Source organism: Periplaneta americana, chromosome 1 (assembly GCF_040183065.1).
Source record: "Periplaneta americana isolate PAMFEO1 chromosome 1, P.americana_PAMFEO1_priV1, whole genome shotgun sequence".
Classification (NCBI taxonomy): Eukaryota; Metazoa; Arthropoda; class Insecta; order Blattodea; family Blattidae; genus Periplaneta; species Periplaneta americana.
In genome coordinates this window covers 51,728,565-51,746,970 of record NC_091117.1, presented here as the reverse complement: position 1 = coordinate 51,746,970, position 18,406 = coordinate 51,728,565, and the positions used below count along the sequence as shown (strand labels likewise).

Here is an 18,406-nt window from a genome sequence, read left to right as displayed (position 1 = left end):
AAAAAAAAAAAAAAAAACAGTAATCACCCATCATTGAGCGGTTCTAGTAACATTGGTAACGACTCTTATTGTAGTGTGTACTAGTGAAAACGTTTACCCCTGTTCGTCACTACAAGCACCTCAGTTTTCTGGGAAAAAGTCAAGATGTAAGTTTAAATGTGAATTTTGAGTTCTTGCAGTTATCTAGCAGAGCAACGACTATGGAAATATTTATCGTCTCTTCTGTTACCCAGAAATCCATAAACAATGGTTTTGAAAGAGGACAAAGGGGTTAATTCAAGATAAAAGGTAGGATCTTTCGACAATTTCCTGATTTGTAGCCCAATAAATATAGCCTACCTTCTTCCATCGTATATTACATCGAAATAAAGAGTTTAGCCAACATAGTCCTTATTTATTATACAATATCTCTGAAAATATGATAATACAAACAACATCAAAATATTTAAAAGTCCATATAAAATTTAAAATATCTCAAAACCCTTACATGATACAGCAATTCCGAAGGCCGTTTCGGATTCTACAACCAAAAAATTATATGAATTGATATGTCATACACCAGATGCAAAATGGCTGTTAACCAGTGTAATTATTATTAAATATATCAAATTGGTTATTAACCCACAAAGATCACCTAGAAACAGAAAAATCAGTCACAAAAATTGCAGTCATATTCACAAGTAATTCAATTTTCGAGGATGAAAAGCATGGGTAGAGTTATGATAGAGCACACCTGGATACTGCTGATGTTGAAACATAAGAAGTCGTAATTGTTTCAACGTATATAAAGCACCACAGCAAAATCGTACCAAAAATTATCTCAGAATATATCATAGTCTTCACAGGGAAGAAATTTTATCTAGAAATTTTTGGCAGTGTATGGGACTGGTGTCTATCCACCATCATTATTAATTTGGAGAGCTACACTAGGTAGCAAAATCTGATTTCGAAAACCACCTGTAACAGCTGCGGGAATCTTCGTGCTGTCCACACATTACGCCTATACTGGTTTGTTGGCCTTGGCTCTTTATGGGCTTTCCACACCACGAATTAATAAAAATGTATCATATTCAAAACAAAATTATCTTCACATAAGCCCACCATTGGTCCCTATCCTGAGCAACATTAATATAGTCCCTAGCATCATATTCCACCGCCTTCAAATCAATTTTAATATTATCCTCCCATCTACGTCTCGGCCTTCCCTAAGTTTTTTCCCTCAGGTCTTCCAGCTAACACTTTATATGCATTTCTGGATTTACCCATACATGCTACATGTCCTGCCCATCTCAAACGTCTGGATTTAATGTTCCTAATTATGTAAGGTGAAGAATACAATGCATTTTAGTTCTACATTGTGTAACTTTCTCCATTCTCCTGTAACTTTATCCCTCTTAGCTCCAAATAGTTTTCTAAGCACCTTATTCTCGAATATCCTTAACCTCTGTTCCTCTCAAAGTGAAAGTCCAAGTTTCACAACCATACAGAACAACCAGTAAGTTAATTACTACTGCTACTGCTGTTATTCAGCACATACATATCAATAAATAAAGATATCTATTATTATTATTATTATTATTATTATTATTATTATTATTATTATTATTAAACATGAAGATGGTTGGGGAGTAGTTCCGTCCTACATTAATTTTATTTTTTTATTTATTTCTTGAAAATTAAGCAACTTTGAAAATTACCATGTAAACTTTTCTTATACACATTTTATTAAGTTTCGTAGAAAAATTCATAAACTATTATGTTATTGCTTAACATAAATCTTTACTAATTTGTTTTGTAAGAAGTCATGGGTGGCCACAACTGCATTTCTGCAGAGCTCCTTCATTACAGTGTCGTCACCTAGCAACCCTGTGTGATCAGACCAATTACCTCTGCCTGGTAGCTTCATTGCTTAGCAATGGCACACTTGCTAGCACTGGCCAATGGCCACTTCTTTCTTATGAAAGTCTCGGTGCTTGTTTGGAACTTTCTAAGCTTATCTATATTGTCAAAAATTTCCACTTCTAGTTGTCTCGAACACTCTAGAAAAGAGCTTCTAAAGCTAAGTTTATTTATTTATGGAACATGCACCTGACTCCAGTCAGTGTCCGGATTTTTTTCTTGCTGCATCGCACACTCCCTTATCCTACAAAATTTTAAGAACTTTTTTCCAAGTGGATTGTAGCAGCTATTGTAGATCTTCGCAGTGAAAATAAATTAGACCATGATTTGGTCTGAGGTGAAGAAATTTTGTAAAAAAACATTGATATCAAGGATCAGCCATTTCACATAAGCACAAAGTTTCAGAGAAAATTGGAAGATAATGATTAAAAGTTTTTAGTAAGAGTATACAAGGATGTCATCTCTCTCTCTCTCTCTCTCTCTCTCTCTCACACACACACATCCTGCTTTTTCTCTTTCTTCTGTCTTTTTCTCTACCTTTCTCACATTATCTTCTTCCCTCACTAAGCTCACCACATCTAATTTAAACAAGCTCTCCTATTTGAAATTGTGTGAATTATAGACGTCCTATTCAGTAATGGGTCCGAATTTTAACGTTTTTGTTAAGTCAAATTCCAGAAGATCAATATCTGTACATAATCACAACGATAACAGTAAATTAAGGCAATTACAAATTAACTTTATAGCTAGTAAATTATTGTCAAAAACACACTTTATGAATAATGAGAGGGATAATAAATGAACATGTCTGCACTTTACCTAAACATACGGTTGAATGAGGAGAGAGTTAAAAAGTACCCAGATCAAATTTTGACAGTATGGTGCACTGGTAGCCAGTGCAATGAAACGAAAACAAGCAAGCTTGAAATAGTTTTGACATGAGTCTGGTTATGGATATTCTTTATACATTTGACGCAGATATCTCTGCCAACAGTCTTAATGACGTATGATCAGTATGGTACTTAACTCAAGAAGGCTATATAGCTCTCTTGATTGAGGATCACATTAAATTGGACCAGAAGAAGGATTTCATAATGCCCGCCCTCCCTTCGTTGTTGAAACAAAAGAGTAATATAATACCTATATGCCTACTCAGACATTTGCACATTTTCAAATAATCTTTGTTTCTTTTGGGTAACTCGGAAAAGTCTTTAAACTTTGGAAAGAAACGCCGGAAAGGTGTAAATCCTCCTTAAGTAATAGTGTGGTGGCAGAATTTTGACGTTGTGTTAGCATAATTTCGTTCTAGCACATTGGTAGCGCTGCCATCTCTCATAAATCACGATTGCGATTGCTGCCGACGCTGTCACTCCCCTTTTTTCCACAGTGGGAGTAGAGACAACGTGTATTAGAAATGCCAACGTGTTTAGGTTATGTTAAGAAGACACTACTTCATATCGAAATAGAAGTAGTTAGCGAGATTCTTTTTGAACAGTTAATGTAGAAAAAATATGGCTGTGAACTTTAGTAAAATATGTCGCCTTTGTATGACACAATCAGGAAAGTTATTGTCAATTTTCCTCCACGATGAAAATCTCGCCGCTAGAATAATGTCATTGTCACCAGGCGTGAAGGTTAGTGTGTGAGAGGTTATTCTTTAGTACTGTAACCGAATATGGAAATTTAATCTTTAAATTTAAATTTAATTTGACGGGTTATTGGTAATGTTTCATAACACGTGATGGGTGCATGTCACTTGAAAACTCGCTCAGTCTGTAGACCGGCGGATGAAAGAACCAGCCCAGTAGTTTCATAAAAATGGACTGAACGCGTTTTGGGGTCACACTCTTCAATTTACTAATGCTTTAAAATCTAGCAGTATTATTAATACCAGAGAGAGGGCATTGTTTGCAATTTCATAACTATAGAGAATTAGAATATTAACTGTTAGCACCCTGAAACTAAAACACGTGATTATCACTATATACATCTTACAAAAGCCAGTGGAAGCCAAAGAAAATGGTGTCTTATTGGGTGTAGCTTTTCTGAAGAATTGCTAATAAATATGCCTAAAGAATTTCACTAGAGATTTATGCCCGTAGTTCTTAGGTCTATAAGAAACTCGGATTTTGCATTCAATTATATTGTAATTCCACACAACTGTGAATTATGTAGTGAGTGCTATGCTCATGTGCCCGAAATAATTTTGCCCCTCTCCCTCCCAAAAACTAATTTATGCTAATCTTAGACGTTTAGCAGTCAGATTGTGTAAAAAAAAAGCCATTTAACAACAATTTAACATAGGCCTATACTAAGCTTAATATCTAAAGCAGGCATCTGTAAAGTAGGAAAATATCAAAATTTATTTTCAGCTCGGGGGGGGGGGGCTTTCATTTCTCAAAATTTTGCTGCTGCTACAAATTTTTCGCCCTGCACCCGAGCCTGTGAGATCAAGGCTTAAATATGAGCCTACTTTCACTACATAATTACAGTAATTTGTTTAACCCAAGGACCTACACTGTGTGTGTATTTATTACAGTTATGTGTTGGAGATGAACTTCCAGATCAGGTGTGCACCGAATGTGTTCGCCAAGTTGATTTAAGCTACAATTTTAAATTGCAATGTGAGACAAGTGATTTTAAACTCAGACAACTGCTCCTTAAAGGAGAGGTAAGGCACTACATTCTTCCTTCTCATTGCTGTAATTTTAAACCGTAAAGAACATGCAAATCGAATGTAATATGACACGACTAGGTAGATTTTCAAACTAAATAAAGTCAACTTTTGAAAGTGTTTAGTTGTTTTCAGTTATCAAAGCATTTTATGTTAAACTTCTTAATCCCATATTTATTAATTTATAGGGTAATTATTGTTCATTACTCGGGCATACCTGAACATGGTCGGAGTCCACCACTGTGGAATAACAGTTCACTTGTCTGACCATGGAACAAGTGGGCCAGGGTTTTAAATTCTGGTTGGGACAAGCTCTTGGCTGAGGTTTTTTCCGGAGTTTTCCCTCAACCATTAACAGCAAATGTTGGATAACTTTCGGTACCAAACCCTGGACTCATTTCACTGGCATTATCAGCTTCATTTCACTCAGATATTAGATAACCATAGCAGTTGATAAGACGTTATAAAATAAACCAATTAAAAACATGGTTAGACTAATAGGCCACAGGTAGCATTGCTGGGTACTGATAATGATGTTGAGGAATTTGGTGGGTTTACATTTGAAGGGGTGAGAATGATGTAGTACTAAGCCACACAGACAAGATTTTATAGGAGAGCGTATTGAAGATTTAGAGTCCAATGCTATTAGGTGCAGTATCATAATTTCTTCGGCATATACTTACATCGTTTGTTGAGTAATTTTTATATTTTACTAGCAGCTTCCTCATATGAGTATGAAGTGAACTCGCACAAAAAACCATTTTTGTTTTGGACTACCTCATTCTCACCCCTTCATTTTGAAATGCTAAATTAATATACTCAGCTGTGTTCAGTACACCAAATTTATTTCCTTACTGCTAATCTGTCACATTGTTAGTTTCTTTTACATTTCTGAAAAGAAATATTGTTAATTGCAGAGTTGTCACTTGGACAACAAGAAAGAAAATTGTGACTTCGAGGCAGTGAAAGTTGAAGTTGATGAATCAGAGATCACTGTTGAAGAACATGGTGTTGATGTGGAGAGCAGTGATAGCAGTCAGCGGTGAGATGCAATTTAAATCTTCTTTTATATGTAGTGATTGTTACCCTTATTGCTTGTTACAAGAAGTAGTCATGTTTGACAATTAATGTTAGTAGTGTAGGTTACATTTTATTTACCTTTTACAGAAATTGGCTGAGTCCTTTCCAGTCTTTTTTTATCCCCCATTTTATATCCCGGGCATCCTAACATTGGGACCCACCACATTACAGGATGAGTGGTACCATTATCCAAGGAATTATTGCACAAATGAAGTCTGATTAATGTAACATGTAGCTAATCCGCGATATATGCAATAGAGGGGGAAAGGAACTGGCCACCCTACTCCATCCCCTCGCCTAGTTGCCTCATGAGTAATTTTTATTGGTATCACTTATGACATTCAGACCTGTCTTCGGACAGTTGACTAAACAACATTTCATTCTGAATAATACTCGTATACAAATTTCTCTTGCTTGTATAAAATATAGAGTAAATATTAGAATAAAGGATTTTTTTTAATGCACACTTCATAATTGTTGCCGAAAACATGGCAATCAACAAATTGACTCAGTCTCTGTCTGTCTATCCAACTAAGGACCTTCTTCTTCTACCTTCTTCTTCTTCTTCTTCTTCTTCTTCTTCTTCTTCTTCTAAATTAAGGTTGTAGATTGCTACTATTGCACTTAGGCACAAATGGCCCATTGTACACCGCATAAACTGAAAATCAGTCCAGAAGATCACAATGTGTGACCAGCTTTACGTTGCTACTGGGTTTAATTTTCTGAAATTCCTCGGGAGACAGCATGTGCTCTCAGAGATAACAATACCTGATGTGGTTAAAATCCGGACAATCCAGCAAAATGTGAGATGATAACTTAGATTCCATCCCACATTTTCTACTAGTTGGAACATCACTAAGGCCCAATATATGTTTCACACGGCAGTGTCCAGTAAAAAATCCGATTAAGGACCTACACAAACCTACACAGTTGCAGAATAGAACGTGGTGGGTTTGGTAGAGAATATAAATATCGATTTGTGTGTACTATTTTAAGCGCTGATATTTATAAGCAGAGTAATGAGAGAGTAAAGTGTTGTCAGAAATGTTACTATGGATTTTTCTGAACATAACGAGAATTTCGTAAAATATTTCACAGGCACTTCATTTCTGTTGATTACATTGCTATGTCTCCAGTCTTTTACCCACTTTCAATTCAGTACCCCTTTACTTCACAAACTTTCTTAAGCATGTCTCCTTCAAGTTTGGTATGTTGAAATGCATCCAGTTCAATTTAAGATTTCCATTGGATGTTGTTTTGTTTTCACAGTCACAGAAGACTCGCATATTAGGATTGATAATTGGTTCACTGATGCGAACATTGTAAAAATTATTTCTGATGAAATCAGTTACCTATATCTGACATTAATTGATCTGAAATTGGATGTGCTTTTAGTGTTTCTGATCGATTGCTGTGATATTTTTAAGTAATATTTTTTAAGTCCTATACATCAGCTTTCTTTGGTATATGGTGTCTAAAAATGTCTTCTTAACTAGGTACATTGAGAACCACCATGTTTTTATATTGGAACTCGATTTCCACGATTTCTTAGGTTTCTTGTAGATATGATCATATCTTCTAATTGGACAGATATTGTATTCATTACATACCATTTTAATATTGCGGTAAAATTTGAAAGCTCTTAGTTTGTTAGTAACTTAGGTGCTCTAAATTTAATCTTGACTCATTTTTCCTCACTTTTGATGACGTTAACAGTATAAAAGATGTTAATTTTTTTTAATATGTGTCAATTATAGAATGCATTTTGATGCCAGTTGATTGGTAGTATGAACAATCTGAAACTCAATGTTTCGTAAACTAATTATTTAGACTTTGGTATGTTATCTTTGTGCTCGTGTTACGTACTGAAACAGAATGAATGTCACATTATCACTTGGCTGTAAAAACATCAGTAACAATTTTGAGACTGCAGACTTGAATTACTATTACCTCTCTAATATACAGGCTTTCCAATCTTGAGTGCGACTGACTTGATGCTAGCCGTTTTCCCATCATACTGGATCCCACTTCAATCATGAAGTATATAGTCATACAGAGACTGCTCTTCGTTCTTATGATAAAACTACGGGATTAAGAGTGCAATTATGTTTTATAGTGTTTAATTGTATCTTAAATTAGAACAATCGATGGGGCCAGTTCAAAAAGGAAACAGCTCAAAATTTAAAGTTTTGAGAAAACCGCATTTTAAAGTTTCATGTTGCTATGAAAATTCCAAGGATCATTGAAATTACTCCAAATTCTGTTAATGGTTTTCATATAGAACGTACTGTAAGTTTCAAATTAGAGTGATGTAATTGGATTTTTTACAGCAACATGAAACTTTAAAATGTCATTTTCTCGAAACTTTAAATTTTGAGTTTTCGTTTTGAACTGACCTGTCGAAATGTTTCAAATAATGTTCATCTGCTCGTAGACAAGCTTCAATAAAATGTTTAATGGAATGTAGAACATTACATATGGACGTTTATGTCACTTATGAGATACTTTCAGACTTCAGTAAGGATTGCGTTGGGGATTTACACTCTCCAATGAATGTAGACACACTTTGTCAGTAAAAATATTAATTCTCAGTTCACAGACTCATTATGTAGGCCTTATGGTTACAGTTTTAGTAATTCACGGATTCAGGAGACGCTGCACATTATGTTGTTGATGTTGTTCCAATTTCGTACATTTTCTCTTTGTTAAAACATTCTTTCTTCCATTTGTTTTTCGTCCAACATCGAACTTAGAGCAAAATCTCTTTGAAATTGACTTGCTTCGGACATTTATACAAATTTTCTTACAAATTTAAATAAAAACTGTGAATTCGGTCTATATTTAGCAAAAATATGCACTAATAATGTAATAACTAGGGCTATGAAAAGGAGCAGTTAAAGCTAGTGATGGTACCGAGTATAGCTGCGGCGGGTGGAATGGGTTGAATTTCCCCTACAACTTGACGTAAGCAGCGTACAGTCTGTACTGCTGCTTATGTCAAGTTGTAGGGGAAATTCAACCCATTCCACCTGCCGCAGCTATACTCGGTACCATCACTAGCTTTAACTGCTCCCTTTTCATAGCCCTAAAAAAGGTAAAGGTATCCCCGTAACATGCCATGAAGGCACTTGGGGGGCATGGAGGTAGAGCCCCATGCTTTCCATGACCTCGGCACTAGAATGAGGTGGTGTGGTCGGCACCATGCTCTGACTGCCTTTTACCCCCAGGAAAGACCCAGTACTCAATTTTATAGGAAGCTGAGTGAACCTCGGGGCTGTTCTGAAAGTTTGGCAATGAGAAAAAAATCCTATCACCATCTGGGATCGAACCCCGGACCTTCCAGTCCGTACCTAGCCTTAGTAATAACAATCGCCATTCCACAATGCACTTCTTGTTTTGAAGCTGCGATAATACATTTGATCAATCACCCAAGTTCCGAGAATTGTGCATGAAATTCTGCATACGGAGTTTCCATGACAGTAGCCACTCGAGGTTGGAAATTCTGGACTACTATACACGTTACATACGACTTAATAAACTACTCTCAAGCTGTTAATACTACATACACATATTTTAGAAATGGAAGCACAATAACACTTTTAAAGCACAGTTTCTTTTCCTTCTCAGAAAGAACTACTGTTTTTCTAGGACATGTATTAGCAGAAGAAGTGGAATGTTTCATGCATGTGCAGAATCTTCCTTGTGTGTTTTTCTTATTCTCTTCTCTCTCACACAGTAATGGTTTCTGAATGCAGAGTAAAATAATGAAAAGGTAGATGGAGGGCTAATGCATTGTCTATTTATTTTTTAATTTGCAAGTTACATGCATGTCTTTCAAACAACAAATATTGTGATCTAATAAAACTGCTTATGTGTAATAAAGCATAGTTTTTGAAGGAGAGAAAAATTGTAAGAAGAGTTTATGATGAAAATGTTTAAAATAATAAATGCATCCTTTCAGGCCAGATGATTGCATTCGAGATTATCCCTACCACAACAAAGGCCAAAATACTGAGCAAAGAGAGACAGTAAATAGTAACGCAAAAAAGGAAGTAAAGACGTGGAAGAAATTTGTATGTGATGTTTGTGGTAAAATGTTTCGCGTGAAGAGGGCCCTGACTCAACACATGGTAACACACAGTTCAGATAGACCGTACTCATGCAGTGAATGTGGAAAGACATTCAGTTTGAAACACAGCATGAAAATGCATTTGAAAGTACATTCTGGAGAGAAACCGTATTCTTGTGAGGAATGTGGATCATGTTTTTCCCAAAGCAGTGGACTCTATAACCACATGAAGACTCACAATGGCGAGAGAAGATATTCGTGCGTTGATTGCGGCAAGAGGTTTGTCAGATCATCACATCTACAGGCTCATTTAGTTTGCCACACAGGAGAGAAAGCGTTTAACTGTACACTCTGTTCAAAAAGTTTCGGACGTTCCGACACCTTGAAAGAACACCTGGCGATTCATGCTGGACAGAAACCCTTTTTGTGTACCATTTGTGGGAAAAGGTTCTCCAAGAACTGCAAGTTGAAAACCCATATCTATACACATTCACAGACTAAACCATATGTGTGCACTGACTGTGGTAAATCATTTGCGAGAAAGGATCGGCTGAAAGATCATATGACGGTTCATTCTGGAAAACGCCCGTTTGTGTGTCAAGAATGTGGCAAAGCCTTTGTGAGAAAAGAACATCTTAATTATCATTTAAGAGTGCATGGGAAGCAGAAAAACTCATGATTTACATGGTGTATATTGAGTTATTAAAATACATATTACAGCAAACTTCTGATTATCCATACATAGATTATCTGGTTTACACATTTGCTATGCATCATTCTCAGAGTTTTATTTTTGTGAAAAAAGAAACATACAGGGTAGCACAGAAGTCACTTTACACTCTTAAAATAAATTGAAGTGTTGTAGGATCAAGAAAACAGTGTAGTATGTAGTTTGGCGCCATTAATTAACTAGTGGTCTTTAATTTTGGTATCATAGATAATCGAAGTTTTGCAGGTTGGTAACAAAACAAAAAAACAAATTATGCTGGTATTATCGCCACAGCCTCATGCTTAACATATCAGCATCTTACAATAACGTGCGGTGTGCTTTTAAAACATAATTTTGCCGACCAATTGTTGCTCTGTAGGTTTCACTTTAAGCGTCACGTCACATCTACTTCCTCGATAAGAATAAGCACTAGTTTGTTATATTGTTAAATGGCTATTATTATTAATATTATAATTATAATAATAATAATAATAATAATAATTATTATTATTATTATTATTATTATTATTATTATTTCATATATGAGTATGTTGACATTCTTAACTCTTAACAATAACTCTTTAATAATAATTTTTAATCACATACCTTAATGTTCGTCCTCAGCACAAGACATTGCAACCTTGGTTTTAGTCCACGTGGATTAGACAAGTAGGTGTCATTTAATAATGGAAACAGCTTATTGGTTGCAGTATTGAAATTGAGGCGAGTGATTGGAGCGGCGACATAAGAAATTGAAAACAATAATACAATTAAATTTCAAAGACCTGCTGAATGTTATGCACGAGGTCGCTCCAAGACCTGCCAAATGTTAACCATGAAAGCGCAGTGATAATATCATAAGGTTTGTTCCGACATGGTTCAGAATCGATTCTGAGCTGCCTGCTCATGCGCAGTAGCTCACTGTGTGTTCCAATAAGACTTGAACTGATTCTGAACTCCCATTTCATATTCCAATATGCTTTGGAACTCATTCGGAATGAATGAAAATGGTTCTCGATTAAGAGCAGGAACTGGGAATTCTGAACTGCTGATGCGTGTGCTTATGGCTTAATCTGAGGTTGAGACTAAAATGCTTAGAGACTGGACAGGTTAAAATAAAAAAAATAGTGAATCATGTGTGATTTGGAAGGTGATAATATATTTTTATGACGAATTAAGTTAGGAAGATGAATATAATTTTAATATGAGAAGAAACTCCGAAGGCCGTGAAAGAACAGTTCAAGAAATTTCCAACAATGTAAAATCCCGAAATAGTTCTGAGAACGTACTCAACTATAATCTTTTCGCTGTAAGAAAAATCCTAATGTAAATAATAGCACGTGACTGAAGTGAGGCTTCATTGGCCACTGTTTGGCGCCATAGATTCTCAGTATGTGTTCCTGTCTACTGTTGTACATTCTATTTCATGTTAAACATTTCCCGTTACTCGTCAAGTAGGCCCAACCTCACTACTATGCATTCGTTTTTTTAGGAAACATTTATTGTATAATTACTATAATTAAATTATTTTTAAGTATTATGTCTTCACAATGGACAGTTGAGGAAGCAGAAGCCATACTTCAATACCACGTGCTTACGTGAACAACTACGAGCTCAAGTGACGCCAGCTTGTTACAAGAACAGACTACCTCGGTATTACTGTTGGTATTCATCTGCATTCATAGTACATAATAAAATATAAAAGTAGCTTTTCTTTTACATAGCGTTTTACATATGAGTAAAGTTAAATGTTTCATCGTATTTAACAACTAGAATTCAATGTCTTATTTTCAAATAATACAAGATTGTGGTTTCCAAATACGAACTATATTTTCCTGCGGCAAGTGAGTGTTTCGACTGGGAGCCAATCACGAGTATGACAGCAACGTGCTTATGTTTACATTAGGATTTTTCTTACAGCGAAAACAGTATAGTGCATGAGTCGGAAAATATTCAGTATTAGTTCATAATGTGTTCTGAATTGCTTGCTGGAACAAACCTATAGATAATCGAAATTTTTCAGGTTGATTACGAAATGAGAGACTCTCACTCAGTGTAGCAGACAGTTGAAATGTGGTTAATGTTACTAACTCTTTGCTTACATTCAGGGTGACCAGATGTCCCAGTTTTACTGAGAAAGTTCCGGTATTTGGTACTTTGTCCTGGTGTCTCAAAAGGTTTTTGGGATGTGAAAATGTCCTGCTTTCCTTGCACAGGTTGAAACATGTCCTGGTTTCCTTGGAGGAGTTTTACTTTCCCGCAAAATGCAAGGTGATACACTGAAAGTATTTTGGCATCTCATTTACACATAATTGTGTTGTACAAAAGTGCAAAGAAGCCTTTGTTAGTTTGGACATTTTATAATTTCAATGACCCAGTTCGAAAGGGAAAAAAACTAAAAATTTAAAGTTTTGGGAAACCTGCTCTTTAAAACTTTATGTTGCTGTGAAAAATCAAAGGATCATTGAAATTACTCCAAATTCTGTTAATGATGTTTTATATATACTATAAGTTTCAAAGTAAAGTGTGTTAATTGGATTTTTCACAGCAACATGAAGCTTTAAAATTCAGGTTTCTCAAAACTTTAAACTTTGAGTTGTTTTCATTTTGAACTGGGTCATCGATTTGGTGAGTTTTTGTTGTTTCTTCTTCCAAGGAGCAATGCGAGTCTGGGAGGTGTTTTCAGCCTTATGAACATTTATTGGACTAATGAAAAAAAAACCGTTCTTTCCTAAATTTATTTAAAGCAACATCAATTTTTTAAAACTCATTTTGATCTCTCCTGTGTTGACTTCTATGCTTAGTTATAAACTCAACAGGAAATATTATCCAGATACATAGGTCTGAGAAGTACATGCAACATACATGATTAAAGGTATGGTAAGTTATATTGCTTTCGTTGCATTAGCATTAAAATTATGAGAAAATTTCAGCGGGCTTGGGTTCAAATCCTGGGTGGGACAAGTTACCTGAGTGAGGTTTTTTCCGGGGTTTTTCCTCAATCCATTACGAGCAAATGCTAAGTAACTTTCGGTGATGAACCCTGGACTCATTTTGCTGACATCACCTTCATCTCATTCAGATGCTAGATAACCATAGAAGTTGATAAAGGATCGTAAAATAACCAATTGTAAAAAAAAAAATCACAATATAAATTTATAGTTGTAATTGTCTGAATTTTAGTTTGTAAAATTTGTGTTTGATATCTCGCATCTAAAAAAGTTCTGATTTTTTCTTTCAAAATTTGGTCACCCTGCTTCCATGTGGTACTAGGACTCATTATGCATGTGGACAACTTTGATGAAGTCTGCTTTCAGTACGGTGGAGCTCCTCCATATTTTGCTAGCGATGTTTGTACTTGAATGAATTTTTCAACCTTAGAGTGATAGCATGGCATTCAGCCATTGAAATACCACCTCGTTCACCCAATCTTATCCCATTGGAGTTCTACCTATGAGGTACGGTGAAAGACTCAGTGTATGGAAGGAAACCAGAAACTCTTGAACAGCTGAAAGCTTACATTAAGGATGCCTTCGAGTTTTTGGACAGGAATACTGAGCAGTCTCTTCATGCGTGTTAAGAGTGTTTCACACAAAATGCAACTATGTTTTAATACTTACTTTACTTTTGAGGGCTTCTCCACTTTTCAGTGGTTACCTTTATTCCCATTTTCCATCTGCGTCTGTCATTCCAATCCTGCTCATTTAGTCCCTTATCATTCATCATTCTCAATATTCCAGCCCTCCATGAATTTCTAGGCCTTCCTCGTTTCTTTCTACCAGCTGGAGACCACTGAAGTAGCACGTTTGGCCATCTCCCCTCATCCATCCTCCTTACATGACCATACCACTGAAGTTGTCTACTCTCAATTCTTGCAATCACCGATTCTTCCATGTTCATTATCCTTCTAACTTCCTCGTTTCTTCTCTTTTCCAGCCTGGATATTCTAGCACCTCTCCTTATGCCGTCCATTTCAACTGCCTGTATCTTACTTTTTTGGCCTTCCGATAGACTCCAACCTTCAGCCCCATATGTCAATATACTTTCCACTATAACCTCAAGAATTCTCTTTTTTGTTAGCATTGTTATTGTCCTGCTCCATAGCACTCCATTCAACATCTTTATTGCTCCTCTACCCTGCATTATCCTATAATCTATATCCGCTTTACAATTTCCAGTCTCATGCAAAACTGACCCCAAATATTTAAACTCCTTTACTATTTTAATTATTCCTTGGGGCAACTTTATATTTCGTCCATCTCCACCTATCACCAGGTATTCGGTTTTACTCATATTAACTTTCAGTCCCCCTGCTTCAAATGCTTCAAGGAGTTTCCTTACCATAAATTTTGCATCTTCTCAACATTGCGCAATTATCACCTGATCGTCTGCAAATAGCAGCGAGTGCACTGTCTCATTTCCAACTGGAATTCCCATTCCTCGACATGAATTATTCCACTGCTTCAGTATCTGCTGGATATATATTTTAAACAAGGTAGGGGATATGCTACAGCCTTGTCTCAAGCCTTTGGTTGTATAGAAGGCAGCTGATAACCTTTTTCCTATCTTAACAGCAGCTTGACAGTCTTTATATAGCCTCTGAATTAACGCTATTAGGGGTAAACTAACACCAATACCTTTTATTTCTTTCCACAACTGCTTTATAGGAACCGAGTCGTATGCTTTCTCTAAGTCAATGAATACTAAATGTGTTTCCTTTCCTTTAACATACATTTTTTCACTAATCTGTCTCAAATTAAATATATTATCCATACAACTCCTTCCTGTAGTAAAGCCTGCCTGATCTTCCGATATCTTCCCTTCTATTTCTTCCTCTAATCTATTCTTGATGATACTATTAAAAATCCTGCTAATGGAAGGCATGACACTTATTCCCCTGTAGTTGTTGGGGTCCTTCTTATCCCTTTTTTATGGATAGTGGAAATATATGATATTTTCCAGTCTTCTGGAATTTCATCTCCTTCAAGAATTTGGTTGAACTATGTTTTAATGCGAAAGTTAAACAATTTGAACACAAAAAGAATTGAAAATATTTAAGTAATTATGACAGGAAATAAATGTAATGTAAAATAAGGTCACCAGGTTTTTTTACCTGAAATCCGGGGACACCTCTCAGCTCCAAAGTATGATAATTACATTACTGTTACAGTTATTGTTACTTCTACTCCTATTGTTATTCTTACTATTATTACGCCCTATTATTATAATATTATTACTGAATTAAATTGCTACAAGATTGAAACGCAAAAGTGTAACTGTTCTGACACAAAATCACAGATATTGTTCTGATGGAGTGAATCCTTTCCTATATCTGGCAGCAAGATTTGTTGCAGATTCCTGACATGTCTTTGGAAAGTTTGGACTGTTTTATCTGGAACACTGTGAAGTTCACATCATGTTCATAACTGAGAAAACCACGGATAATGGTAAACGAAGTTCGACTCAGTGAACAGACGGTGATATGGTCATTAGTTTGACGCTTAAAAAAATTATTTCAACAACGTATCACAACACATTTTACGTCTTTTATCTTTCTGATCCGACATTTCTCACATTACATTCACAAAATACAATACTTGTCTAGTTTAGTGTGCATAATATGAGGGTCATTATATAAGTTATGGTAACTATATTATATCTTCCGAATAATCGAAAATATTAGTTCAGTATATACTTTTAAAAACCTGTTGTACACTGTACGGAATGCCACCACCAGATTGTGTCTGTGTGCATTGGTGGCTACTTTAATAGCACACGCAAAAGTTAGTATGCTAGAGGCTGTGCTCCAAGATGGATGTAAATAAAGTTGAACAGCAGTCATATGTGAAAATTGCAGTTTTTCGTGGCAGAAATGCTCGTCAGTGTCATTCTGAGCCACGAGAAGCAATTGCACTATGTGGGAAGCGATTTGCAAACAGGGAGGACATCTTAACAGCATTTCGACGAGAGATGTCATAGATGAATCACACACAGCCGATGGTATTTAATGCCTGCATCATCGTTGACAAAGATATGTGGAAGACCTGGGGAATTATTTTCACTGGTATTAGCTGTGAGTAATGTTTCCTTTTGTGCATAATAAAACAATGATTTATATTTACGCATCTTTCAATTTCTCTTACCCATTGCCTTCTGTACCCAGATCCAATTTTGGTACTAGCACTGCAAAGCATATTCCAATGACCTTTAATAATTGCATACAGTGAATTTCTATTCCTGCAGCTTTATTGGCTGATACAATAAAGTTGCCATGACTTATGAAATGACCCTTGTAGCTACCATTGACTACCTACCCAAAACACTACTGCCAATGTAAACAATTCTGTTTTCGAATTTTAAAACTCTTTGTTTAAATCGAAAATAAGTAAGAAGCAATACAATGTATGCATTAAAATTGTAGAAAAACTACGTTAACAATCTTTTCTCATCTAGTGGAAAATAAAATGTTAAAAAATTGTTAACAGATTTGTCTGTCATTAATCATTTATTACAATCTCTTAACAAAAGAAGGATATAAACTGTGATATAAATAACTGTTAATGTGTCTAATAAAATGAAATCGTGTTTGAAAACTATACAATTTAGGAATAAAAAAAAAAAAAAGGAACATACCAGGAACAGATTTCAGCTGGGGAGAAAAGTATGAATTTGGGGACTCTCCCCGGGAAACGGGAACATCTGATAGCTTTAGTGTAAAATGGCCTTTGCACCACCCAGCATTTTAAACGAAGTTTTTGCACAAGATGGTGAGAGTGAATCTATTACTGTTACTCAGGTATCAGAATGTAACAAAATGTATGTGTAAGATATAATGCATTGCTTCGATGTATATTTTGACTGTTCAAAAAAATTAGATAAAATCTACATCAAATGAAAGATAAAAAATGGACGACTAATTCACGAAAGCAAAGAGAAGGTGCAGTGTTCTATATTTAATGTTAGCATTACTTCTAAATCATGTTAATTTCCGATATAATTACATTGTTTTTTTTTCATTGTTTATTCTTGTATTTTATGTTCATATTAGCTTGGTAGGGCTGTACTAACATTTTCAATATCCAGCATTATTATGTCTTATGTACCACAGGGAAACTGAATTATATTAATAAATTTGACCTGTATTGAAGCTGAAGCCATACTCAATCACTTATTCCGTTCTGTTTGGTTCTTCTGCTGCTGTTGTCGTTGATATTTATGTTTGTTTATAAGTAAAGTTTTGAAACTATACTATAAAACTTAATTTTAAAATACTATATTGGTTTGTGTTATTAATTTTATTGGAGATAACATTTCTCTGTTCGATTCACAATTTTATTTGAACACGAAGTCTAGCCTTCTTTCTCTGCAGCTAGAAAATTTATTAATCGCGTTATCATTGAAATTAACAATATTTTCACTCATCACTTTTTCTACACTTAACATTGCCAAAGTAACAAGACGGTCTTGTGCCATTGCACTTCTTAGAAAAGTCTTCACTCTTCTCAGCGTAGGAAAACATCTCTCAAGCTGAGCAGTAGTCAGAGTAGTAAGAATTATTTTTAGGAGACTGAATACTTCTGTACAGGAATCGCCGATTCATGTATCCAACATGATTTCGTACATTTTTGTAAGTCCAGAAATATTACGGAATTCTTGCCTCGCACAAAACAGTTCAGTTTTCAGACATTCTTTACACAAGAAAGGCTAAGCTTCAATGATTTTACCAAGTTGAGTTGCAGAAAATTTTATGTCATTTATATTGTCTTTCAAATAAGAAAAATTTAACAATTTTGCTGCCGACAAATGCTTATTTTACCTGACAAGAAATGATATCACACACCTCTTTTGCAGAGACAAGATTTTGCGACTTGATTTTTTTTTTTTTCCTCATGAAAGAAATTTCTTCTTCTTGATGAGTAATAGAAGGAAGTTATTTTTCTTTCATGATTGCCTCAAGGAATGAATTTTCTGCATT

The 18,406-nt window shown here is 35.3% G+C and overlaps 1 protein-coding gene across 1 annotated transcript; it reads left to right on the top strand.

Moving 5' to 3' along the window:
* Positions 1-3,241: 3,241 nt before the first annotated feature.
* LOC138695244 (oocyte zinc finger protein XlCOF6.1-like) lies at positions 3,242-17,034 on the top strand. The gene is made up of 4 exons (XM_069819695.1): positions 3,242-3,533; positions 4,439-4,570; positions 5,491-5,615; positions 9,615-17,034. Exons 1-4 carry the CDS (start codon positions 3,411-3,413, stop codon positions 10,399-10,401), a joined length of 1,167 nt encoding a protein of 388 aa, XP_069675796.1. The 5' UTR covers positions 3,242-3,410; the 3' UTR covers positions 10,402-17,034.
* The last annotated feature ends 1,372 nt before the right edge of the window (positions 17,035-18,406 follow it).